Source organism: Pollicipes pollicipes, unplaced genomic scaffold (assembly GCF_011947565.3).
Source record: "Pollicipes pollicipes isolate AB1234 unplaced genomic scaffold, Ppol_2.1 Scaffold_6138;HRSCAF=7277_pilon_pilon_pilon, whole genome shotgun sequence".
Classification (NCBI taxonomy): Eukaryota; Metazoa; Arthropoda; class Thecostraca; order Pollicipedomorpha; family Pollicipedidae; genus Pollicipes; species Pollicipes pollicipes.
This window is the reverse complement of record NW_023596818.1, coordinates 20,182,317-20,207,567: the sequence shown is the minus strand read 5'-3', so window position 1 is coordinate 20,207,567 and position 25,251 is coordinate 20,182,317. Positions and strand designations below refer to the sequence as shown.

General features: G+C 58.4%; 1 protein-coding gene across 2 annotated transcripts in view; it reads right to left on the bottom strand.

Annotated features, from left to right (window-relative positions):
- Positions 1-5,021: 5,021 nt before the first annotated feature.
- The window catches only part of LOC119105747 (laminin subunit alpha-2), a gene marked incomplete at its 3' end in the record, with an annotated part of 71,143 nt that continues 50,913 nt past the window's right edge, over positions 5,022-25,251 (bottom strand). Inside the window, 27 exon segments of one of the 2 annotated variants that reach the window (XM_037229236.1) lie at positions 5,022-5,098; positions 6,905-7,006; positions 8,025-8,201; positions 8,439-8,593; positions 9,297-9,461; positions 9,691-9,845; positions 10,458-10,634; positions 11,226-11,352; positions 11,622-11,720; positions 12,084-12,222; positions 13,206-13,366; positions 13,760-13,924; positions 14,239-14,537; positions 15,113-15,224; positions 16,130-16,368; positions 16,825-17,018; positions 17,887-18,083; positions 18,447-18,587; positions 18,988-19,102; positions 19,726-19,860; positions 20,090-20,262; positions 20,760-20,933; positions 21,853-21,963; positions 23,165-23,305; positions 23,807-23,939; positions 24,357-24,448; positions 25,042-25,181. In XM_037229236.1, the coding sequence (XP_037085131.1) occupies positions 5,022-5,098; positions 6,905-7,006; positions 8,025-8,201; positions 8,439-8,593; positions 9,297-9,461; positions 9,691-9,845; positions 10,458-10,634; positions 11,226-11,352; positions 11,622-11,720; positions 12,084-12,222; positions 13,206-13,366; positions 13,760-13,924; positions 14,239-14,537; positions 15,113-15,224; positions 16,130-16,368; positions 16,825-17,018; positions 17,887-18,083; positions 18,447-18,587; positions 18,988-19,102; positions 19,726-19,860; positions 20,090-20,262; positions 20,760-20,933; positions 21,853-21,963; positions 23,165-23,305; positions 23,807-23,939; positions 24,357-24,448; positions 25,042-25,181 (4,095 nt within the window). 2 annotated transcript variants of the gene reach the window in all.

Below are 25,251 nucleotides of genomic sequence, written 5' to 3'. Positions count from 1 at the left end.
GTGTGCAGCTGGCCGTCGCTGTAGGAGCGCTCGGAGCGCAGCAGAGCCTCGCCGCCGCCGCCGTTCACCTGAAGCTGCAGCCGGCCGCCGCTCAGGCTCAGCAGGTAGTACTCCTCGTTCAGCGGCGAGCTGGTCGGCACCTGGATCAGCCAGGTGGAGGCGTCACCCGCTGTTGTGATAGCCATCTCCGAGCACGACGTCTTCGTGGCTATGATGGCTTTTTGCACGTATCGCCACAAGCCTGCTGTGGACACTGATTCAGCCATACACTTTTCGTCCATGCGGGTTAAGGTGAGCTGGGCCTTCATCGTAAAAATAAAGCAGACAAACATTTAGACGCCCGATAAACGTGAGGTTACGGACAATCAGGCATGATACGACACCCGGACATGAATCAGAACGTTCGCAAACGTTACCATCAACTGAAGGGTATTTCGATACGTTTGAACGCCACCTTCGCACTTGCTACCCATGTAAGGCGTCTGCTAATCGGCTGAAGACAGTCACAGCTTGTGAAGCTTCAAACATGAGCCAATATCTGACCGGCTCAGTTTCACAAGATTAATGCTGCCGAGGCCGGAGCGAAATAATTCACCACGATGTAAAGCAGATCTTTGGAGCCAGATCATAACGCCAAGGTGCAGAGTGCTCGTGTAAAGTTTCAAAGAGTGCAAGTGTTAGGTCAACAATGCGCAAACAAGAAAACACTGCAATAGAAAAGTCACGCCATTCACATTGGCTGTGGCCCACGCAAAGCTGGCTCCATAGAGTTGTACTGGTTAGGATGAGCTGTGATATGCAAACCCGGAAACCACGCATGTCCTGATCAGAACTGTGCTGGATTCCAGTCCGAGGAACAGACGCCGACCCCGGCGCCCGGCTGACCCTGAGCCTCAGACGCCGACCCTGGCACCCGGCTGACCCTGAGCCTCAAACGCCGACCCCGGCGCCCGGCTGACCCTGAGCCTCAGACACCGACCACGGCGCACGGCTGACCCTGAGCCTCAGACACCGACCACGGCGCACGGCTGACCCTGAGCCTCAAACACCGACCCCGGTGCCCGGCTGACCCTGAGCCTCAGACGCCGACCCGGCGCCCGGCTGACCCTGAGCCTCAGACATCGACCCCGGCGCCCGGCTGACCCTGAGCCTCAGACGCCGACTCCGGCGCCCGGCTGACCCTGAGCCCCAGACGCCGACTCCGGCACCCGGCTGACCTGAGCCTCAGACGCCGACCCCGGCGCCCGGCTGACCCTGAGCCTCAGACATCGACCCCGGCACCCGGCTGACCCTGAGCCCCAGACGCCGACTCCGGCACCCGGCTGACCTTGAGCCTCAGACGCCGACCCCGGCGCCCGGCTGACCCTGAGCCTCAGACGCTGACTCCGAGCCTGACTCCGAGCGCCACCATCCAATTATGAGATTCATTGAAAATCAAACACGGTGGCCTTGATTTCGGGATTCCTTCAGCCCAAGCCGATTCCAGGATAAGCTTACGCTGGTGTTCGTTCTGTCGCCAAAAAATTGCGATGCAAGCCGTTCCACAGCTAGAACGCTATGTGTTGGGCATGTGTTATAACACGATAGTGAAGCATCCGGTCTTGCAATTGCTACCCGGATGAAATATGCTGCAATATGACGATTTATTGTCATTTACATGTCTTCTTTTGTAATCTCACGGAAGTTTCTAGTGAAACAAAATAGTCTGAACATCTTGACAGAATACATTTCTTGGATCATGGCTTGAACATGCTTGCGATGTGAACTCTGGCTTCATCATACGATCGTAAATCTTTAGTTCAACGGCCAAATTTTGTTCGCGACAGTTCAACGCCTCCGAATCAGTCCGAACAGTCCGCCTCCTCTCCGATCTCGTTAAGCAAGCAGAGAGCGCCAAAGCGATCCGCACACACCCACGCCGCCACAAGGAGGCTGTGAGGCAACCGATTGAGCTATGCGGATCACGATCGATGTGTATGTCGATATGCTTGGCTCAGTTCCGGCCCCTGTTCATACAAAATATTTCAAGAAATCAATGGGATCTTTACGCAACAAAATCTCACAGATTCCAAGGGTAAACAAGACGTCTGCTTAAGTCCAGCCCAGGTTTGAATCTCGTTTCCAGGACCAGGAGTCACTGAAGACATAACCAAATCACACGAGACCCTACCGCTCGCACCGAAAGGCCCATTTCGGGAGACAGTCAGCACCAGACGTCAAGCGCATACCGCGAAAACGAAAACGAGTCGAAGGCTCAGGACAGAACTGTGTTAGACAATTTCTACCTACAAAGCTAGGGCATGCTCATTCCGTGCACTCGCAAAGCGGCTGTGCAATGTTACGAGGGTCACACAAAAGGGCACACTAAGCATGCGTCACTGCTCTGCGGAGATTCTCCGGGAGACCCAGCATCGCGGAGATTCTCCGGGAGACCCAGCAGAACATCGCCGTCTGGCGTCTCGGGCGTCTTACCAGGCGCCTTCTCCGCGCCCGACTCTTGCCCGGCTCCGTATCCGGAGTCTTCTCCTCCTTCTCCTTCTCCTTCTCCTCCTCCTCCACCTGCACCGCGCATGCGCACAGCCGCTCCGTACTCAGTCGGGTCGAGGGGAGGGGAGAGCGGTCCCCAAACAGAGCCCAACCCATGCAGCGTGGACACAGACCGGGGCCTGTATCACGCACCGCGACGCTCCCGACCATCACCGTAAGCGAGCATGCGGCGAGCCGGGCAGCGCCTGTCCTTTGTCACACAGGCCAGTACATAGGTGCAGCCGAGCGGGATCCGACAGCGTAGCCGTTCGTGGACAACGTGAGCTAGGCCGGGCATCAACAGCGTCAAGAGCGACTGGACGCCACGGTGACGGCACAGGCTACATTCGTTCAGGACGAAGCCCATGGACCGAACAACGACCGATCGGACAGCAAGCGGTACGGCAGGCTTGATGTACACCTTTCGCGGGACTAGGCAGCAGGGACGCAAGCGCCGCCCTTACTCGGCACACGGCATATGAACAGGATAGCTTAAGATGTTTTCATACTCATGGATCGACCCACTAAGACGGTAGGTTGAATGTACGCCAGATAGTGCCCATCTGAATATCTGATGACCTCCAACAGGAGGGTATCATTCACTCGGCCAGGTTCGTCACATACTGAGCAGCCTGAACTCGTTCCTTAGCAGTTGGTGTTGTTTCTGCTGCGGCTACAATACTATTCATGCATTGTGAGGACGGTCCCATTTTAAAAAACGGTCTCAGCTTTCGCTGAGCTTTAAGATGACACACTTGGTACAGCACCGCGGGTAGTGGTTTGCCCACGGCGAAGACCCTGGCAGGTTGGGCCGCCGTCCAGTACTGACCATCGCCGCAAAGGTGGACATCATGAGCAGCCCATCGGAGGTGGTGGTCTTGAAGGTGAAGCCGAAGGTGGCGGTCTTCTTCAGCCGCCGCGAGTCGAGCTCCAGGTAACCCTTGCCGCGGAAGCCGGCGGTCTTCAGCAGCTGTCCGCATGGAGCATGGTTACGACGCCAGTAGCAAATGTCGTCCAGTGACGTGACGTGACGTGTTGCTTATTGGAAGTGTTTCAAAAGTGACAAGTCCCTTAGATAGATGTCGACCTCGCTCCATGACTGCGCATCATTAGCCACGGTTAACATAAATATACGGGCCTGATCACAACGCATCCGTGAAACGACAAGTCCTCTCCTTTACACACAATCTGCCCGTGGTACAAGGCTGCCGGCTTGAGCAGCTGCCCGGTTTGCGGTGGTTCTGCCTCGCCACCGCACGCGCCAGCGGCAGTCTCACCTCGCCACCGCACACGCACGCGGCAGTCTCACCTCGCCACCGCACACGCACGCGGCAGTCTCACCTCGCCACCGCACACACGCGGCAGTCTCACCTCGCCACCGCACGCGCCAGCGGCAGCCTCACCTCGCCACCGCACACGCACGCGGCAGCCTCACCTCGCCACGGTACGCGCCGGCGGCAGTTTCACCCCGTCACCGCACGCGCCAGCGGCAGTCTCACCTCACCGCCGCAGCCGCGCGTCACGCCTGAAGAGTTGCCGACGAGCGCGTTCTGTGCCGTCTGGCCGACCTGCAGGTCGTCCACGCAGCCGAGCAGCGGCACAAACGAGACGCCCGGCCAGCCCGAGCGGTCAAAGTCTGGAGGCACGCCGCCGAAGTAGAGCGGCGAGCCGTCCAGGTCCAGCGCGTACTGGCGCCGCCGCCGGCGGCCGGCCACCTCCGGGCTGAACGAGCTGGCCTGGTACTCCTCGCCGTTGTTGATCTTCAGGCCCACTGTGGCGGTGCGGGACGGTCAGTTAGTGTGGAGTCTGCACGAGCTTGCGGAATACTCCTAGTCGCAAACAGTTGGGCTTGAGCTTAGCGCGTACGCCCAAACATCGATGCTTCAGCATAAAGGTTGGCAAAAGTTTCCGCGGCAGAGTTCCGGCCTATCAAAAGCAGTTTTCGTTGTTTCTTTTAACATAAAATTATATGACAGCTTTATATCAACACATGGCGCTGACCGTCGCCTCCAGATTTGGTGGTCTCGATCCACGTGCGGTTTCCGGTGTTGTATCTGCCATTGGACGTCACGACCAGCACGTCTTTCCTGCTGAACCCGACGCGGGCCACCACCTGGCCGCCCCGCAGCTCAACGCTGAAGAACTGCTCCTGCAACGGCCGTTTACCACATACCTCAAGCAAACACCAGCTGACAGACTTCAATGTTCCAATCAACACAACTGAAGGCTGCATATCATCAAGCGTGATAACCCAGAGCATGCAAAATTCGAGACAAAAAGTCATCAATCGGGCACTATGACAATCGCAACTCAACCCGCCAGCTTAGCAGGCTAAAGTCCAGAAGCCCGCCCGCTACACTCCATGTCCGGTAACCAGCCCACCGGCATCCGCAACCACCCTACCTTCCGCCTGTTGACGGCCAGGAAGAGCAGGGCGTCCTCGTCGAACGTCTTAACGCTGAGCACGACCGAGTAGAGCATGGCCGGCACCTGACCGGGCCGCAGCGGCGGCAGCTCGGCGTACCCGGCGCCGCTGAAGCTGTAGCCAGACGAGGTGGTCGCGTCGTCCGAGCTGAGGGCAGAGTCGACAGTCAGAGGCGACCCAGACCACGCCGGCGTGACCCCACTCCGTGTCAGGTGGGATGGCAGACGGCGCAACCCCCACTCCCTGAGGCGGGGTGGCAGACGGCGCAACCCCCACTCCCTGAGGCGGGGTGGCAGACGGCGCGGTACCCACTCCCTGAGGCGGGGTGGCAGACGGCACGGCGCCCACTATCTGAGGCGGGGTGGCAGACGGCGCGGCACCCACTCCCTGAGGCAGGGTGGCAGATGGCGCGGCACCCACTCCCTGAGGCGTAGTGGCAGATGGCTTGACACCCACTCCCTGAGGCGGGGTGGCAGACGGCACGGCGCCCACTCCCTGAGGCGTAGTGGCAGATGGCTTGACACCCACTCCCTGAGGCGGGGTGGCAGACGGCACGGCGCCCACTCCCTGAGGCGTAGTGGCAGATGGCTTGACACCCACTCCCTGAGGCGGGGTGGCAGACGGCACGGCGCCCACTCCCTGAGGCGGGGTGGCAGACGGCACGGCACCCACTATCTGAGGCGGGGTGGCAGACGGCACGGCGCCCACTCCCTGAGGCGGGGTGGCAGACGGCACGGCACCCACTATCTGAGGCGGGGTGGCAGACGGCACGGCGCCCACTCCCTGAGGCGGGGTGGCAGACGGCACGGCGCCCACTATCTGAGGCGGGGTGGCAGACGGCGCGGCACCCACTCCCTGAGGTAGGGTGGCAGATGGCGCGGCACCCACTCCCTGAGGCGGGGTGGCAGACGGCACGACATCCACTATCTGAGGCGGGGTGGCAGATTCCCCGGCACCGCAGACGGGCCTTTGTGTGTGGCATCTTTCCGGGTCTTGGTGAGTAGCGCTCCGGGTTAGAGCAAATTTGAAGCAAATATAGTGCCACACTGGTTAATAAGGCCAATGGCACAGAGTCAGTGAGTCAGTGCCACGCGGTGTTGTGGCACGTTCTGAGACGCGCCCGGTAAAGATCCCACCGCCACCACCGGTCGTGAATGTTACCACACCCATCCCAATGAACCCATCCTGGTTCCCGGCAATAGGAACGTCCAAATGGGGTTTCATTTCACGGGTTACTGAAGCACAAGCCCATACAACGTGCTACGCGCTATTGAGATGAGACGAACTGACAGACAACTGGGACAGACGGGACCCAGACCCAGACCAACATCCACCAGACAACTGGGACAGCATGGGACCCAGACCCAGACCAACACCCGCCAGACAACTGGGACAGCACGGGACCCAGACCCAGACCAACACCCACCAGACAACTGGGACAGCACGGGACCCAGACCCAGACCAACACCCGCCAGACAACTGGGACAGCACGGGACCCAGACCCAGACCAACACCCACCAGACAACTGGGACAGCACGGGACCCAGACCCAGACCAACACCCACCAGACAACTGGGACAGCACGGGAGCAGATGTGCAGTCTACCGTCGATGGACCACGAGGCTCAACATACATCAATATTGACCAATCTGGATATAAACACGATGCAATTCTGTATCCACGCCCGCCCGCTGCGCACTCACGTCGGACCATGCGGCCTTTACTACCCTTCAAACATCAAACAGGGCGCGCTGGGCTCTGCTAGCCGCCACCCCGGGACAGCCGGCGGACTGTCGGCGGGGCCACTGACCTGGGACCGGCGCGGCAGGCGCCGCAGCCGTGACTCGAGGCGAAGTTCCACAGACCGAGCGGGGCCACTGACCTGGGACCGGCGCGGCAGGCGCCGCAGCCGTGACTCGAGGCGAAGTTCCACAGACCGAGCGGGGCCACTGACCTGGGACCGGCGCGGCAGGCGCCGCAGCCTTGACTCGAGGCGAAGTTCCACAGACCGAGCGGCTTCCCGTTCACCATCGCCTCGTACAGACAGCCGGCGAACCTGCGAGAGGTCGAGGGTCGAGAGCGCGGCCGGGTCACGTGGCGGCGGGGGAGGGAAGGGTTCAAAACACAGACAGCTGGAGAACCTGTGACAGGCCATAGGTTGAGAATGGGGCCGGTCACGTGGCGGCGGGAGAGGGTGGGGAGTCCAACACGTGGCGGGGTGGGTGGTGCCATGGCACTGAGAGCATGGTACGACGCACTCTGGCCGCGGTAAGCATGCGAGGTGCAGCGGGAAACGGGACAGTGTGATGAGCATGACGGGACAGTCCACATGAGCATGACGGGACAGTCCACATGAGCATGACGGGACAGTCCACATGAGCATGACGGGACAGTCCACATGAGCATGACGGGACAGTGTGATGAGCATGACGGGACAGTGTGATGAGCATGACGGGACAGTCCACATGAGCATGACGGGACAGTCCACATGAGCATGACGGGACAGTGTGATGAGCATGATGGGACAGTCCACATGAGCATGACGGGACAGTGTGATGAGCATGACGGGACAGTGTGATGAGCATGACGGGGCAGTTCACATGAGCATGACGACCATCGCATTATGGCGGTGATTAAATATGGACCACTGACTAATCATAGATGATAAATCAATGAACAAAGCCGGGCAATTCAATCATAAAAACACAGCAGCAGGTTAGTGGAAGTGCAAGGTGAGTGGCAACTTCGACAGACAATGCCAGCTATCACGGCGGCTTGTGTGACCGCTCGGATGACACACGACTTTGCTGGCTCCACCGTGATAACCGTCGCCGAATGAGATCGTCGATGACTCCTGCGGTTGAACCCGTGTGCAAATGATTCCTAGACTTGCATTAAAATGGCGCGCGCTGACTGAAGTGAACACGAGATCGTGATTTAACTACGTGAGCATGACTGAGGGTGAGAGGACATGCAAGCATTGGAGTCAAACGGCGGTACAGCTGCGCTGTGACCGTGCCAATCGACGCGGGTTTATCGGCACAGCTCAACAGATCCCAGGGTAGCGCACTCACTTCTTGGTGCGGATGCCGCTGTCGGCGTCCTCGGGCAGGCCGCCCACGTAGACGAGATCGGCCGGCGTCAGGTCCATGATGGAGAAGCCGTCGCCAGTGGTGTTGGCGACTGTGAGCGGGAGGCGGCCGGAGCCGCCCGAGGCCGGCCGCACGGAGAGCCGTCCCAGGCCGCCGATCCTGGCGACAGCGGGCAGCGGGGCTGACGCGGGACAACCCAGAACCGGGCGCGGCCTGTGTGGGGCCGTCGTCACTTTGACGGATAGGAGCCTTGGTTTTGTTGCGTTCCGGTGTTTATTCAGTGCCTTGCACGTTAAAATAGCGCGAAAACACGGATGGCATCTTGGCGGGCAGCTATGCTGAGTGTGCACACACTCAATTCCCAGGGTCCGTGAGTAAGGACCTTTGCCAATGTACCTTTCTGCTTCGATAATGTACCAATGCTGATCATTCATCAGCTGATCATTGTTGGTTTGTAGCCTGCGAGGATGTTCCACCCGCTGGCTCTGATCGCCGTTATTCCACGTGAACCGGATCCTCCTGTTCACCATCTCCACGGCCATGTAGTCCTTCTGGAGGCGTACAGGACAGCCAGGTGAGGAGCAGGCTTCTGATGACGGATTCCCGACGGATTCGACTGGTAAGCCAACAGTGTTCAATCATCAAACATTGAACATCGGGATGCATAATACAGCACCGATGCATTCTTCTGCTGGCAAAGGGGACATCCCGTGAGCCTTGATGTGATATAAAGGCAGTGAACCTGATCACTGCACCCCAAGAACAATAACGGTGTTCTTTTTAACACAACAGCACCGCAATCAGCTCCCTTATTAGCTAAGGAATTTATGCATAAGCCTCATGCTTTAATAGGAAAAACGAAATAATTAGGCTGTAAATTGTGATGATTGTCTTCATGTATGTCCATGCAATCTCACGGGAATAATTTCGATATGATACTCGGCGTAGAAAGAAGGGCCTTTTACGCTATTGTTTTTCCGCATTATGAGCTGTTCTGTTGACAACAATCCGTCCCACATACCCCAGGAGGCACCGACAAAGCGAGCGCATCAAACAGTCCTTACAATACATTACGGGAGCATCCCAAGCCTGAGCCTGGGTCCAGACAGCTGCTTGACCTGAGACTTGGGGGGACCTCGCCCTGACCTGGGTTTCAGAGGGCAGAGGGGACGGGGACCTGCTCTGACCTGGGTCTCGGAGGGCAGGGGGACCCACCCTGATCTGGGTCTCGGAGGGCAGAGGACCTGCCCTGACCTGGGTTTCGGAGGGCAGGTAGATCAGCAGCGCGTCGCGGGTGGCCGGGTCCGAGATGGCGTAGTTGAGCCGGATCGAGGAGGCCGTGCTGGGCTGCAGCTGCGGCGCCCGGTACGTGCGGCTGCACGAGCTCGGCGGCGGCTGATCCGTCAGCGAGACGCGTATCTGACAGCAGGCGGCGGCCGGTCTCGGCGCATTGTCCACAGAGCACAGATTCATGTGGTCCAGGCACTTCATCGGTGACGAAAACGCTGCGACGCGCGGGTCTAGTAGCAAAGAGAGAAACTTCAAAGATCTTCGGACAGTGCTGCTCATGTGAATAAAACCGTGCTTTTGATTAGATTTTGGGAACAGCAACACCATTCGATCAGTCCCGGAGTCGTGCGGCACTCACGTTGGTGGCGGCCTGGCGAGCCTTCAGGATCTTGTTCCGCAGGCTCTCAAGTTTAAGACTGACGGTGTCGTCCAGCACTCTTAGCTCGTCCAGCCTCTCCTCCGCCGCCTGCGCCCGGATGTTGGCCTTCCCGATGTTCCTCCGAGCAGAAGCGACTGTCGGCAAGCAGATCGATCAAACCAATCGGCCAAAATGACTTACAGAGAAGACTGCCTGCTTGATATTCTAAAATTACATAAAAACACAATTTTTGTGGTAAAAGTTTCGTAAATTGTGCCGAAATATACATGGCATGCTGCAGCTGGCGCAAGCACCATACATGAAGCAAACACCTTCACCAGTACCGACCGTCTCAAGGGGCATTTCCCAATGTCTTGCTAAAACTGAACGGTGTTTTCAGGCTATATTTGCTTTCCTTTATGCGTTTTTATCGGCACTTTTTTCCAGTACGCGCCAGTGTTCAAGTTTCTAATCTGTCACTGGATCACTGATTCCAGGTTATCTGATAGTATCCCTATCACGGGCGACACACTGATGTCAATTCGTCTGTCAACCACCCACTGTCACCGCGTCCCTCTCTGACACCAATGAAACGTCACTCCGGCACCAGTGACACGTCATTCTGCTGGCACCATACTCCGACACCAGTGACACGTCACTCTGTCGTCACCATACTGCGATACCGGTGACGCGTCACTCTGCCGTCACCACCGGGCCACTCTGACACCAGTGACGCGTCGCTCTGCCGTCGCCGCCGGGCCACTCACTGATGCCGGTGACGTTGCCGAGTCCGTCGCGTCCGCCGGCGCGCAGGCGCTGCAGGCCCGGCAGCAGGCGCGTCTCGATGCCGCCCTGGACACGCTCTGTGCGGCGCAGCGCGGCCGAGGCCGTGTCCAGAGCCGCCTGGCCCAGGGCGATGGCGCCCCGCGCCGCGCTCGTCAGCTCTGGGCACAGGTGGGGCGGGTCACGGAATATGGCGTACTCTGCGTGCTCCAAGACACGTGCGGAAGAGTCAGCGGCGATGGCTGACAAGCAGCCCTCGTTTCCGCCTGGACACAAGACTTAAACGAAAACTGGACTGATCTGAGCCTGCATACAATAGAGACACGACGCTGACAAGATAGAAAATGAGCATGGTCTGCCGCATGCCGAGACCATGGTCTGCCGCATGCCGAGACCGTGGTCTGCCGTAATACTTAAACGGAATACAGTCTGTGGTGAAAGTGCATTTCTGACGCACAGACTACGAGCAGATCATAGCACACCTGACTATGTAATGGATGGAAGAATAAGGAAAGCCACAGTGGATTAGGTAAGCACCTAAAAAGACTGGCATCTATGCATCATGAATATTGAGCAGTTTCCCTGAGTTCCCGGGTTCATGTTCATTACGGCGGGGAGCGCTGCTCAACGGAGTGGCAGTTTCCCTGAGTTCCCAGGCTCATGTTCGTTACGGCGGGGCGCGCTGCTCACCGGAGTGGCAGTTTCCCTGAGTTCCCAGGCTCATGTTCATTACGGCGGGGCGCGCTGCTCACCGGAGTGGCTGTTCCTGGACAGGAAGTTGCGCACGTCATCGTTGACAGAGCCGGCCGTTCGCAGGGTTCCGTTCACTCTGATCATACCGGCCGCACTCGTCGCCACCTGGTCCGACAGCGCTACCACCTGGCGGCGGCACGGGAAACATCAGTCACAGGAAAAGACAAACATTGGCCATTCGAAATGTGTGTCACTCAACAACATTGGCCTCCGGCTTGGACATCGGGATAGTCTGAATTTCCGAGGGACGGAACTCTCATAATCATCTTACTCCTTAGATTCTACAGACACTGTGTAATAAATATATCTATGAGTCTCATCTGCACATCTAAGCCATACATAGACACACCACTTACCCCAGTTCTGTTATAGTCCCCTGGTCGTCACGAGCTCACCTGGTGCCGCAGGTCGTCGGCTTGCTCAGAGAGCGCTTCGGACATAGTCTTGGCCTGAGTGCCCAGGGACACCAGCGAGTCGGTGTACCTCGGGTACGCCTGAAACATCATACGTCACGACGTCAGAGTCGTTAGACGGTGGCGACATGCTGGAGTCGGACCTCAACCGAATACTGTCAGACAACATGACAACACAACTCAAGCCCTGCCACCTCACGCGGTTCCCACATCACATGTGTACGATAGATAACGACAGGGAAATGTCCGAGGCCACATAATACTGAAGATATCTGAACAAATATCAGTATTTGTATATGTAAAGCAATCACACCTAGCATGAATGAAGCCGAACTACCTAGTACTCGAGGCACACACAGTTTCCGCCCTCGCAGCCCGGGCAGCAAACCTCCCTGTCGACTCGCCCCTCTCTGTTCCGTCCCGAGGGCTCGGTGCGACCATCACCTGTTCGTAAGCGTTCTGCGCAGCCTGGCTGGCGTCTTTTGCCGCCTGGCGAGCCGAGTTCAGCGCGTCCACAATGTTCTGGTACGCCTCGGCCGCCTGCAGAGAGAGGTCGGCCTCCTGGCGGGTGGCCTGGAACAGGCTGGAGGGACAGGCACGCGCCTGAGTTAGACACAGGTGGGCTGGAACGGGCTGGAGAGACAGGCACGCGCCTGAGTTAGACACAGGTGGGCTGGAACAGACTGGAGAGACAGGCACGCGCCTGAGTTAGACACAGGTGGGCTGGAACAGGCTGGAGAGACAGGCACGCGCCTGAGTTAGACACAGGTGGGCTTGAACAGGCTGGAGAGGCAGGTACGCGCCTAAGTTAGACACAGGTGGGCTGGAACAGACTGGAGAGACAGGCACGCGCCTGAGTTAGACACAGGTGGGCTGGAACAGGCTGGAGAGACAGGCACGCGCCTGAGTTAGACACAGGTGGGCTGGAACAGACTGGAGAGACAGGCACGAGCCTGAGTTAGCCACAAGTGGTTTGGAACAGGCTGGAGAACTGTAAGATGACATTTATCTGACGTACAGATGACAGTGAAGCTGAAATGGGCGGCACATTCACTTCCTGGTCGGACAGTCACTGGACGCAGCTTCAATTCGTCAAGGCATGTCGCAAATCATGTAGCAAAGGTATATGTTCTATCCAGCTTATTCATTACCCATAGCTTACGCAGCACACATGTCGCTTAATCACATGTTTACTTCAACCACCCAATGCATATAACCTACACGCTTCAATTAGTCTGTCGAAGTCACGCCTCAGTTCGCTCGTCTTTCTTCGGTCGGCCGGACCGTACGGTGGCCAGCCGGTCGGTCGGACCGTACGGTGACCAGCCGGTCGGCCCCGGAGGCCAGCCTGGCGGCGTGCACCAGGACAGCAACTCTCACCTGACCAGCCGGTCGGCCTCGGAGGCCAGCCTGGCGGCGTGCATCAGGACAGCAGCTCTCACCTGACCAGCCGGTCTGCCTCGGAGGTCAGCCTGGCGGCGTGCACCTGGACAGCAGATCTCACCTGATCAGCCGGTCACATTCGGAGGCCAGCCTGGTGGCGTGCACGAGGACAGTAGCTCTCACCTGACCAGCCGGTCAGCCTCGGAGGTCAGCCTGGCTGCGTGCACCTGGGCCGGGATAACGTGCCGCACCCGGTAGTCGTCCGTCAGCTGGTTGAGGCCGTCCGTGCGCCGCCGTAGCCGCTCCTCCGTCATGTTCAGCTGGAACTGCATGTCTCGCAAGTCCTGCGCCGACCGCCACAGAGTTCGCCGCATTAGACCAAGCCCAGCCTGCCCGTCAGTGCGCTCAGCAGAAATAACAAGCCAACAATGGACCGGATCACCGAAAATGTGATACAAATGTGTGCAGTCGGTCAAACTCGAATCACTTTCCGTCGCAATTAGAGTTTAAGCTGTAAAAGCCATGTTAGGTATCACTCATACCCTGCATTTTAAACAGAACGTATGCATGCGTTGGCAATCACTAGTGCCTCAAGAGGAGCGACTGATTGTTCTGTTGCAACAGCAAAACCTGCAAGAGCATTACGATGACATGCCACAGCCCATAGACGTGCCACTCACAGTCATCTGCACTCGTCCACGACATCCTCCCGAGTCATGAGAGGGCGTCACACTCACGATCAAGCTGCCCTTTCCGTCGTCGTAGAGCCGCCGTGTGCGCCTCTGGATGTCCGACGAGCCGGACAGCCTCTGCTCGCACATGTCGCCGACCTGCTGGATCTGCTGGCGGCTCGACGCCAGTGAGTCCTGTTTCTCCCTCAGGGTCCGGATCAGCACCTCCACCTGTCGGCAGACCCCGGCCCGCGGGACAGTGAAACGGCACTCTCGTCGACGTGACACTTTCAGCGGCGTGAAGAGCTGTGAATAACGGATGGAATCTCGCGGTGCAAAAATGCCGATTTTATCCGCCAGGACTATAGACAACCATGTGAGACTTTCTGTGCAGAGCGCAGTGGTGTTGTCCAGGCTCCATCCGCTCTCACATTGGTTGTAAGCCGATCATCGAAGAAAATCGACGGTAAATCGGCTCGCATCATGCCCTCACGACGTCCGACCCAGCGCCTGGCGGCCCGGGTCTGCGCCTCTCGACGCCTCACCTCGGATACCGGCTGGCTGACGCCGTCGGTGACCAGGAGCGCCGCGTCCAGCAGCCGCTGTCGCAGCCGCTCCAGCCGCTGCCGGCTCTCGGCCAGCACGGGCCCGTCCAGCAGCATGGCCCGCACACGCTCCAGCAGGCGGCGGCTGTCGGCCTGCTCGGCCTCGGCCTCCCGCAGCGCTGGGGTCAGGTCACGGCGCAGCATGCTCGCCAGCAGCGCCTCCGCCTCCGCCAGCGGCTTCTCCACGCCGGCCGACGAGGTCTCGCCGATCGCGTAGTTGAGCAGCTGTGCCACCGTCTCTGCTCAAGCGGGAGAGCGGGGGGGGGGGGGGGGGGTCAAACGCAGCACGCTAGGCAAACGCCCGTTAGCTGCGTTCAAGAGAGGCGGACGCTGTACTCAGGAGAGGCGAACGTTACGCTCAGGAGGGGCGGATGTTACGCTCAGGAGAGGCGGACGCTGCACTCAGGAGACGCGGCCGCTTCGCTCAGGAGAGGCGGTCGCTGCGCTCAGGAGAGGCGGAAGCTGCGCAGAGCGAAGCGCCGGTGGTGTATAATTGTCATGGGCTCTCTGTAAACGCTCTGGTCGGGAAAAAACAAAATACTTGTAGAATGCTCGTTACGATTCACAACATCGCTGATAAGCTTTCCCGCGCCGAAATCTCACAGAAGTATGTAACGCTCGAGACATAACAGTTGTCCGCGCCATAACACGATCGACTGCTACAATCTGGTCAAAATGGGAACAGCGAGGATAACCAACGCCGATTGTGCGACCATTATTTCCCCGTTACGGGAACCTGCAAACAAGTGGATCTATTAGTCGAATGCGATTTAATGCTGTTCTCAGCAGATTGCCATTATGCGTGGGGACTTACCCTCCGCTTCAAACTTGGTGACCAGCGCCGACTGGTAGATGGAGTCGATTTCGTTCCGGATGTCTCTGGCCTCGTTCATTTGGGACGGTAGAACTTGCACGAGATCCTCCACCTACGCGAGAGGTTTTGCTTTCATGCTCAAGAAAGCCAATGCTAGTTAAGTTCGGACTTATGATAATCACTAGGCACCAAGCAAACGTCTTCATTAGTCAATAACTTTCACAGGCAGCGTCACCCAGCTCAGGCTAAGCCATACACGTCTTATTGCGAGTTAAGTTCTGCCTAATGTTGCGTCAACAACATACGCGATTTCAAGGCATGGCGAAGAGTATGCACAAGAAAAGCAGATCAAATCTGATCAATAATTAAAAAATACCGGATGACACACACACACACACACACACACACACACACACACACACACACACGCACGCACGCACGCACGCACGCACGCACGCACGCACGCACGCACGCACGCACGCCCGCACGCACGCACGCACGCACGCACGCACGCACGCACGCACGCACGCGCACGCGAGAGAGAGAGAGAGAGAGAGAGAGAGAGAGAGAGAGAGAGAGAGAGAGAGAGAGAGAGAGAGAGAGAGAGAGAGAGAGAGAGAGAGAGAGAGAGAGAGAGAGAGAGAGAGAGAGAGAGAGAGAGAGAGAGAGAGAGAGAGAGAGAGAGAGAGAGAGAGAGAGAGAGAGAGAGAGAGAGAGAGAGAGAGAGAGAGAGAGAGAGAGAGAGAGAGAGAGAGAGAGAGAGAGAGAGAGAGAGAGAGAGAGAGAGAGAGAGAGAGAGAGAGAGAGAGAGAGAGAGAGAGAGAGAGAGAGAGAGAGAGAGAGAGAGAGGAGAGAGAGAGAGAGAGAGAGAGAGAGAGAGAGAGAAGACAAACGTTAAACGGAGTCTACACACATGTTCGCGGACGTTAAAACGGCCACGGACGTACACATCCGGACAAACAGACATTCAACACTGCACGCCCAAACACCAGCGGCAGCACAGCGGGGCACGCGTACATTGATCAGGATGGTGTTCGCGAACTTGGTGAGGTCCATCGTATCTAAGAGGGCACGCAACGTCAGCTGTCCCTCTGTGTACTGCTCGAGCTCCTCTTGGTGCCGCTCTGTCACGTTGGTGACATTATACAGCTTCCGCCAGGGAGCGCCACCGGCGCCGGTCAGGTTAACAGTGACCACCAGTGCTGCCATCTGGTCGACGTCCTCGAACATCCGTTCCACGCAGCCGTCCTGGCAAGCTGACGGCCAATAGGAGGGCGTGTCACAAGACCCGGCCGCCGCGGTGGCAACAGCCCGGGTAACACGAGCTGGCAGCCAATAGGAGGGCGTGTCACAAGACCCGGCCGCCGCGGTGGCAACAGCCCGGGTAACAGGAGCTTGCAGCCAATAGGAGGGCGTGTCACAAGACCCGGCCGCCGCGGTGGTAACAGCCCGGGTAACACGAGCTGGCAGCCAATAGGAGGGCGCGTCACAAGCCTCGGCCGCCGCGGTGGTAACAGCCCGGGCAGCACAAGCCGACGAGCTAACTTCGACCCAACAGGACAACGGGGGCAACACCATGTCATCTCAGGGCGACATGTGAGGTGAGCACGAGAATATTAACGTGGGGCCCGGGCTAACAACCACCAACAGCCGCCCGGAAGCACGCGTACGGCGATCTCCACGACCCGAGCCGAAGCTCGGCGGCCTCTGACCTTGACAGCCCTGCTCGGTGAGCACGTGTCGCTCAGCGCAGCGTGTGCAGTCCCTGCCGACGACGCCGGGCCGACACTGACAGACGCCAGAGTCGGGGTCGCAGGTGGCGCTGACGCTGCCGGCCGGGTCGCAGCCGCACTGCTGGCAGTCTGCGGAGCGGTCCAGCGCCGAGCCGAAGTACCCGAAGGCGCACCTGGAGGACGCCGGGAGAGGCTCAGCCCAGCACTGACCGGCGACAGACAGCTGGACAGGGCGGCGGGCAGATGAACAGGGCGGCGGACAATTGGACAGGGCCGCGGTCAGGTGAACAGGGCCGCGGACAGGTGGAAAGGGCCGCGGACAGGTGGAAAGGGCCGCGGACAGGTGGAAAGGGCCGCGGTCAGGTGAACAGGGCCGCGGACAGGTGGAAAGGGCCGCGGACAGGTGGAAAGGGCCGCGGACAGGTGAACAGGGCCGCGGACAGGTGAACAGGGCCGCGGACAGGTGGAAAGGGCCGCGGACAGGTGGAAAGGGCCGCGGCTAGGTGAACAGAGTCGCGGTCTGGTGAACAGGGCCGGGGACATGTGAACAGGGCCGCGGACAGGTGAACAGGGCCGTGGGCAGCTTAACAGGATCACACTCAGCGCATTCCCTCCGGCCAGTTTTCAGGATGGCGATTACTGGCTAAGAGCTCAGTCTGCTTTGTCCGAAAACAGCCACATCACAGCAGCAGCCACATCACAGCAGCAGCCACATCACAGCAGCAGCCACATCACAGCAGCAGCCACATCACAGCAGCAGCCACATCACAGCAGCAGCCACATCACAGCAGCAGCCACATCACAGCAGCAGCCACATCACAGCAGCAGCCACATCACAGCAGCAGCCACATCACAGCAGCAGCCACATCACAGCAGCAGCCACATCACAGCAGCAGTCACATCACAACTTCTGGTAGCACTTCCAGTGAAGCGTGACCGCTTCTGGACTAACGGCAGCTTGAAATACAACACATCAGCCATACAGCTTCGACCGCACAGACGTGAACGGAGGACAAACACCGACGGCGGGGTGCCTCTCACCGGTCGCAGCGCTCTCCGGTGTAGCCGGGGTCGCACTCGCAGCGGAAGCCGCCGCGATAGTTGGTGACGCACGTCTGTGCATTGGACAGCTGGATGCTCGGGCAGAGGCACGGCCGGCACGTGTCCGTGTCGGGGTCACCGTAGAAGCCGGCGGCGCAGACCTCGCAGTGCTCTCCGGCCGTGTTGTCCGTACAGTTCTGAACGACAGCGGTGTCCCAGTGAGCGGTACGGAAGGGGGTGTTTCTGACAGAAGACGGTTCGCACACTGTCTGTAGCCAGTCGCTTATATTTGACGTTCTATTTATTCGCGCCTTTGCTCAGCCAGCAAAGATATTCATGCCCCTATGCACGATTAATCCGGGTAAATGTTATCGAAGCTCCACACAACCATCTAAGCAATATATCAGCCAATGTTCATCGAGCATTATCATTTCAGCTTGGTGCTCGGGACAGCTTATCGGTCTAAGCGACTCAGACTACGCCAGGTTCGCGGCGACCTCCCTGTCCAAGCCCTGCGTGACGCGACAACCGCGAGCTCCGACGGTCGCCGCCTCGCCCACCTGGCAGTGGCCCGTGTCCGAGTCGCACACTTCCGAGCGGTCATTGCACTGGCAGGGCACTGACTCGCCCACCAGGTCGATGATTATCTCGCTGTTGCTGAAGCCTGGCGTGAACGTGCGGTAGAAGCCGATACTCGGGTCCTGGCGAGGGAGTGACACAGCTCTCACCCGCAAACAACATGAATAGTTGCCCTAACAACAATGAAAATCATCAGAGAATTTATACAGCGGAAGGTTTAACTGGTACCCATAAACGCACGAGGTTCCTAGGACATCAGCTGGCAGGGCAGATGTCTCATACACCGCCAGTGCTTACACGACGAAAGACCCGTCTCTGAAGCAGATGATCAGCTCAGAGGATCATGAAATAGACAACAAGCGATAGCCGACAGCAAACACACGCATATAAAAACAACGCGCTGTCCGATAGTAATGAGAAAATGACATTGCAACACAGTCATGTGAAAATCGCCAGAGCTGGAGCAGGCTCGAGCTCGGCCACAGAAGAGTGTGCTGGACGCGGCTGCCGCCTGGCTCTCACCTGACACGAGGAGCCGTTATAGCCCTTGGGACAGGCGCATCTCTCGATGCCCACGGCCGTGCTGCCCGAGTGTCCGTACGTGGGCTCGGCGATGTCCCAGCTCACGTCCGACAGCCTGCTCGCAGCATCATCAGTGGTCAGTGGAGTGAGAGTCAGGGCCGCCTGGGTCAGGAGACCCGCTCCAAGTGGGCTCACACCGACGCCGTGTTTCAGTCCATGAAGATTATCGCTAGGTGAAGATGAGAATTGGAAATAGCGATGTTCCTCGGTAGCAAATAAGGCATTTCGCTATATACCTCCTGAGATTAAAACTAAATTGGGCAAACTTCAGTCGAAACATAATCTGGCAGCAGGACTCGTGCTTAGCCACTCCCAATGCCAAAATATGACCAATCCGATCTTACCTAGCCGCTCCCCTAACCAAAACACGACCAATCCGATCTTACCTAGCCGCTCCCCTAACCAAAACACGACCAATCCGATCTTACCTAGCCGCTCCCCTAACCAAAACATGACCGATCCGATCTTACCTAGCCGCTCCCCAAACCAAAACACGACCAATCCGATCTTACCTAGCCGCTCCCCAAACCAAAACATTATCAATCTGGACTCAAGACCGCCGCATCACAGGCGCTCCACAGCGCAACCCCACCGCCACTCACATCCTGTTCAGAATCTTCGGAATCTAACCGAACCATCACGCTGCCATCCGTTCGGAATCCCACGCGGCTGACTCACTCGGCCCGGGTGGCGTCAATGAGCTCGGTGGCACGGATCAGCACGTGCTGTGTGTTCTGCAGGGCCACCATCAGCATCTCCCGCGTCACCAGCGCCCGTCGGTCGCCCTTCACGCGCCAGAAGCTCTCGTGCAGCCTGCCGGAGCCGGTGGCTGTCAGATGTGCCCCAGTGAATACAGGTTGACCGTCATAAGCTACCGCACAAGGATGGCTCCGCACTCCTCAGCCCTACACGACAACCGACGGTTTTGGAAGCGGCGAGTAAGTTTCACCCGTTCACGTACATGGGGTATAGTTCGGGCATCTCAGAGCTGAGCAGACATCCTCTCCGCCAATGCACCGCGGCAGAAGACCGTGTTACTCACTTGACTTGGTAGAAGCCGTCCGGCTGAGTGGTGGGTGGGAAGTGCTCGAGCACCAGCCGGTAGTTGCCCTGCAGCTGCACCAGCGGGTAGCTGGAGAGGATGCTGGCCGGGAAGGGGCGTGAACCTCCCGTGCTGCGTGACCGGAACCGCAGGTGGCCGTTGTAGGAGCGCACCTGAGTCGGAGCACGGTCAGAAGAAGCCGGACCCATCGGGGGAGCGGACACAACGGAACTAAACTGCTATGTGGGACAGGAAGCGCGCGGTGGGGAACTGTAACAGATGGTACTAGTGCTAACCACAAACATGCCCCAAGATTTCCGCGTTCGTTGGTCTCTTCAAGGCGCCAGGTAAGTTAAAACTGCGCGGCACCATGTCATCAAACTGTAATCGAAAGTCCCACTAATGAGTGACAGATTCCTCACACGGGGCACTCACAGCCTCCAGCACTCCTCAACACAGTTCGCGCCGCCCCTGGGAGCTGGGGGACATGGACTCCTCGGTGGTGCCGCCCAAGTCGCCGTCGGTCGCGTCGGGCCCACCGTACCTTGTCACCGTACCCTGTCGTACCGCGTCGGGCCCACCGTACCTTGTCACCGTACCTTGTCGTACCGCGTCGGGCCCACCGTACCTTGTCACCGTACCTTGTCGTACCGCGTCGGGCCCACCGTACCTTGTCACCGAGGAACTCCGGAGGCAGCTGCCAGTAGACGGGCGCGTCGAACGGGAAGTTGAGGCCGAGCCGCACATCGCCGCTGAAGCCCGGGATGACCCGCAACGTGTTGGTCACGTTCAGACGCGTCTGGCCGGCTGACAGCGTCACCGCCCGGCTGTCGGGCAGCGTCAGCTGGCGACACAGGGCAGCGTCAGGTGGCGGCACAGAATGTAACCGGCTGGCGACACAGCGCACAGGCAGCTGGCGGCACAGGGCACAGTCGGCTGGTGAGACAGGGTACAGTCAGCTGGCGGCATAGGGCAGCGTCAGCTGGCGGCACAGGGCACAGTCAGCTGGTGAGACAGGTCTGCAGCCGGGCGATCACCCAGCTCAGCAGGCAGCTGGCAACAAAGGTGATCAGCCTATCCGCGCCGCGACTTTTGACGGAATGAAAGCTCAGTTGCCAGTTTTATCAATGTTCATCCTGGACCCCAGCCTCTACCCCCCCCCCCCCCCACAACGATTCTTCACGTCCAGAAGAAAATAGGTACGGTGTTGGCCTCTCACAGCAGGCTTCAGGCGATCTGTGGGTCGCTGAGAGGCCTGCGCTCAATCCCCGCCTCGCCGTGACGCGCCTGAGCCGACACTTGACAGCGCTCCGGCCCGCCGCCGGGACGGATGCGGTACACTGCGTCCACGGCCACACAGGCCTCGCATGTGATCACGATTCACGACGCATGCCACATACAGGCGAGCGTTGCGCGTCTGTCTGCGGACACCCGGCCGGGTGCATCGGTGTGCGCATCAGCCAGGCGGCGGTGGGCGCGGCGGTGGGTGCAGCGGTGGGTGCGACGGTGGGTGCGGCGGTGCAGTTACGGCTGAAGCGACAGATACGGCCCAGGTGTGGCTGCAAGAAGTGTGCTTGCTGGAGTCATGACTCGGCCGCAGTCACCCCGAGTCCAGAGCGGGTGCGGAGCGGAGAGTCTGGCACTGACAGCGCGACGCTCTTCCATGGGCCGCCCGCTCGGCCTTTGGGCCCCGTGCTCGCCCTCGGCCGGTGCACACAGTGCGGTGTGCAGGCAGACAAGTGGGCACAAAACGGCCGCCCTACGTGGATGTAGCAGATCTCCTCAGTGTTCCACGGCACTACCGGCAGCGTGCGATAGCCGTCGGCGGCCTCGTCATAGTCCAGCACGACGGCGCGCGAGCCTCGTATCACCTGCTGCTGAAACACGGACCGTGCGAGCAGCGCGGGCGGCGGCGGGGCCGCTACCGAAGTCAAACGCGACGCCGGACCTGGCGCTGGGCCTCTGTACAACATGCAACAGTCTTCGTTCGCTCTATCACTCTAGCATGGCTGACGTGGCCATCTGTGTTAAGGTTTATATGTACAGTAACCAGATGTGGCACCGAGCAGCAGCCGTGTCGGTTCGCCTCGCCACGCGCCAGAATGGCTACCATGCACGGCCAACGGCCATCCCACCACTAGAAGAGCGGGGCAATAATTAGTAGCACAACACCACAGCTAATTAGTCCTGACAGCGCAGGCGCCGTGACCGAAAAAGACGGACCAATAAAAATATTCCGCACTGCAATGCACAACACGCCAGCAAGCACCAGATCACCAGAACAGAAGAGCCAACGATCCATACTCACCGACGGCACCAGATCACCAGCCCCGAAGAGCCAATGACAACTACTCACCGACAGCACCAGATCAGCAGCCCAGAAGAACCAATGACAAAGACCTACTGATATAGTCTTTCCACCAAATAATGATGCTCCAACTATCCAATTTAGCTGACGTCGATGTGCCATGCTGCACATTCCGCACAGTAAGTACGTTTTGAAACTAAAAGCACCCTGGAAAACTTCAAAATGAACGCGTGAGATGCTATCCCATTTGGCTGATGTACCACAAACGTCACGTAGCCCTTAACGCTCCGTTTTCAGCAGCCCAGCAGACTCAGGGGGCATCGAAATAACTCCCCTCCCCCCATGTCACTTCTAACTCCGCTATGAGCTTGCACCGGTAAAACTAGTCCGGGTATCAGGATTTTCCTCCCGGCCAACAACCGATTCCTCCGGCGTCCTTCAGCGAACTGTCACACACGAGACGGCAGCCCCTCACAGGGGCGTGGCTTCGCAGCATAAGCTTGGGAGGGTCGGGGGCTGAGCTGGGAAAATGACTTACAGAACCACCAAACCACACAAAAAGGGGTTTCCCTAATCTGACCCACTTTCCTCAACGTGTGAGGAGGGAGCCTCGCAACTGCAAGGGAAGCTACACCACTTCGTAGTTCTCCTGGTCACGTACCGAGCACCAGGAGAACTCAGTCTCCCGAAACACTCTCCTCCCCTTCACGTACCGGCAGCTAAGGGGTTTAGCATTTCTGCCTCGCCTTCCTCCCTCCTCCACGTACCGGCACCCAGGAGAACTCGGCCTGTGAGCACTGGCCGCTGCGGGTGAAGCAGAAGCAGGCCGTGCAGCCGTCCGGGTTGTCGGCGCTCATCCCGAACGTGCCGTCCACGCAGCGGTCGCAGCTATCGCCGCGCACGTTCGTCTGGAGACGGCCGATAGGACGGTGTGGTCGTTGGTCAGCCTCGATAGTCTCACGGGCTGGGCTTGGTGAAATCGTCCACTAGATGACATTTTACAGCCTCATACACTGGGATGTAGCAACCTCATGCAAGGGCAATGGTGTGAAGCGGTGTGGTGATGCGCTATAAGCACAAACAGGATAAACACCCGCACCATTTTACTTTAAGCCAGGCCTTCGGGGGACAGGTGATGATCGAGGGGCAGGTGGGCGGGTGTATCATGAGTTCCAGAGAAGGGGAGAGAGAGGGCTGTGGGAGTGGACAGATAGAGAACAGACATGAGAGTATATATACACACACACATACATATATATATATATATATATATATATATATATATATATATATATATAGTATACTAAGTGACAAACATGTGCTTAATTCCAAAATCTATCGCCTTACCACGCCTACAGTAAAACATGGACACATAGCAAACATCCGTGCGTGAAACGCTGGAGCATCACCTTGCACTGGCACTGGCCACTCTCGTCGCAGGGGCAGTTGCCCCACTCGTCACAGTTTGCCGAGCCCTCCGGGTCACACCGGCAGGCCTGGCACACCGGGAAGTTGTAGAAGCCGGGCTGACACTGGTCACACCTGCCGGCCAATGGGCGGGGCTAAGGTCAGGTCCTGGCCCACGGTGCAAACAGTGGCCGAGACCTCGTCACAGCGCCGATCAGGGGCGGTCGGGGTACAACCACGTCTGGGTGCTGGTGGCTGTGCAGGGTACCAATGCCCTTCAGAACGGTTGGCACGGCTTTGTCTGATAAAAATAAGCCTCCCGGACGGGCTTAACGGCGCTGCTTACTTCGTATGTGTCACGGCGCAAGACCAGGCACGCCTAGCGGAGACCATTATTAGACCATATTGGGCCACGCACGGGAGTGACGTGACACATCGCATAAACACAGGGCGATGAGCACTGCCAGCTTTATAGGTGTGAGAACTCCGCCAGCCACCGGTTTCGGCTGCACTGGCTCGCTCTCGGGTGGCGAGACGAGACGCGGCTCTCACCTGCGGCCTCCGAAGCCGTCGAAGCAGCTACAACGGCCGGTGATGCGGTCGCAGTCGCCGGAGCGGGAGCCCTGTCTGTCACACTCGCACGGCTGCCCGACCGACCGCAGCAACAACACCGGTCAGCACGGCGGCATCGGGTCGTACAGGCAACGGACAGACCAACGAACGGGGACGGACAGCATTTCTGACCGATGGCAGTGCCATTTCGGGACCCGTTAGAGCAGCTGAGCACTACACCCGGAGTCTTTGACGTGGTTAGAGGCTATAATCCCAGTCAGGGCAGCCTCGGATTAGGTCTTGCCATACACGCTCAACGCTAAACCAAACAGCTCTATCCTCAATATGCGCAGCGAACTGAGCTGGCATAGCACAATGAACATTTCAGAAACATTTCACGGATAAAGGTGTTTGTACTCAGCCAGAGTTGGCACCAGAGATAAAACGTCTATTTTTGCCTGAATTGCTAATGGCTACGCTTGTTATCAAGCCCAGTGAAAGAATGAACATCTAATTTTGTTCCATTTTTACAGAGTGCAGTCTTCCATGAGCTGGTTAGGCAGCATATCGAACATTTATCGACGCATGATAGTGAAACACAAACAGTGAAACTACGATGTGATTGTGAGCTCGTGGGTACATAAGAGACACCGTCTCTACGCCGATCTGACAGCTGAAGACGCACCTGGCAACCGGCGAGGTTGTTCCAGCCCCAGTGGCCGGGCAGGCAGCTCTCGCAGGCGGCGCCGGCCGTGTTCGGGGGACAGACGCACTGGCCCGACATGGGGTCACACAGGTGACCCGGCTGGCTGCACGGGCCACACTCTGTCCGACGGGGAGCACCGGGTCACACTACACTGGCCACATGCTGTCCGACAGGGGGCACCGGGTCACA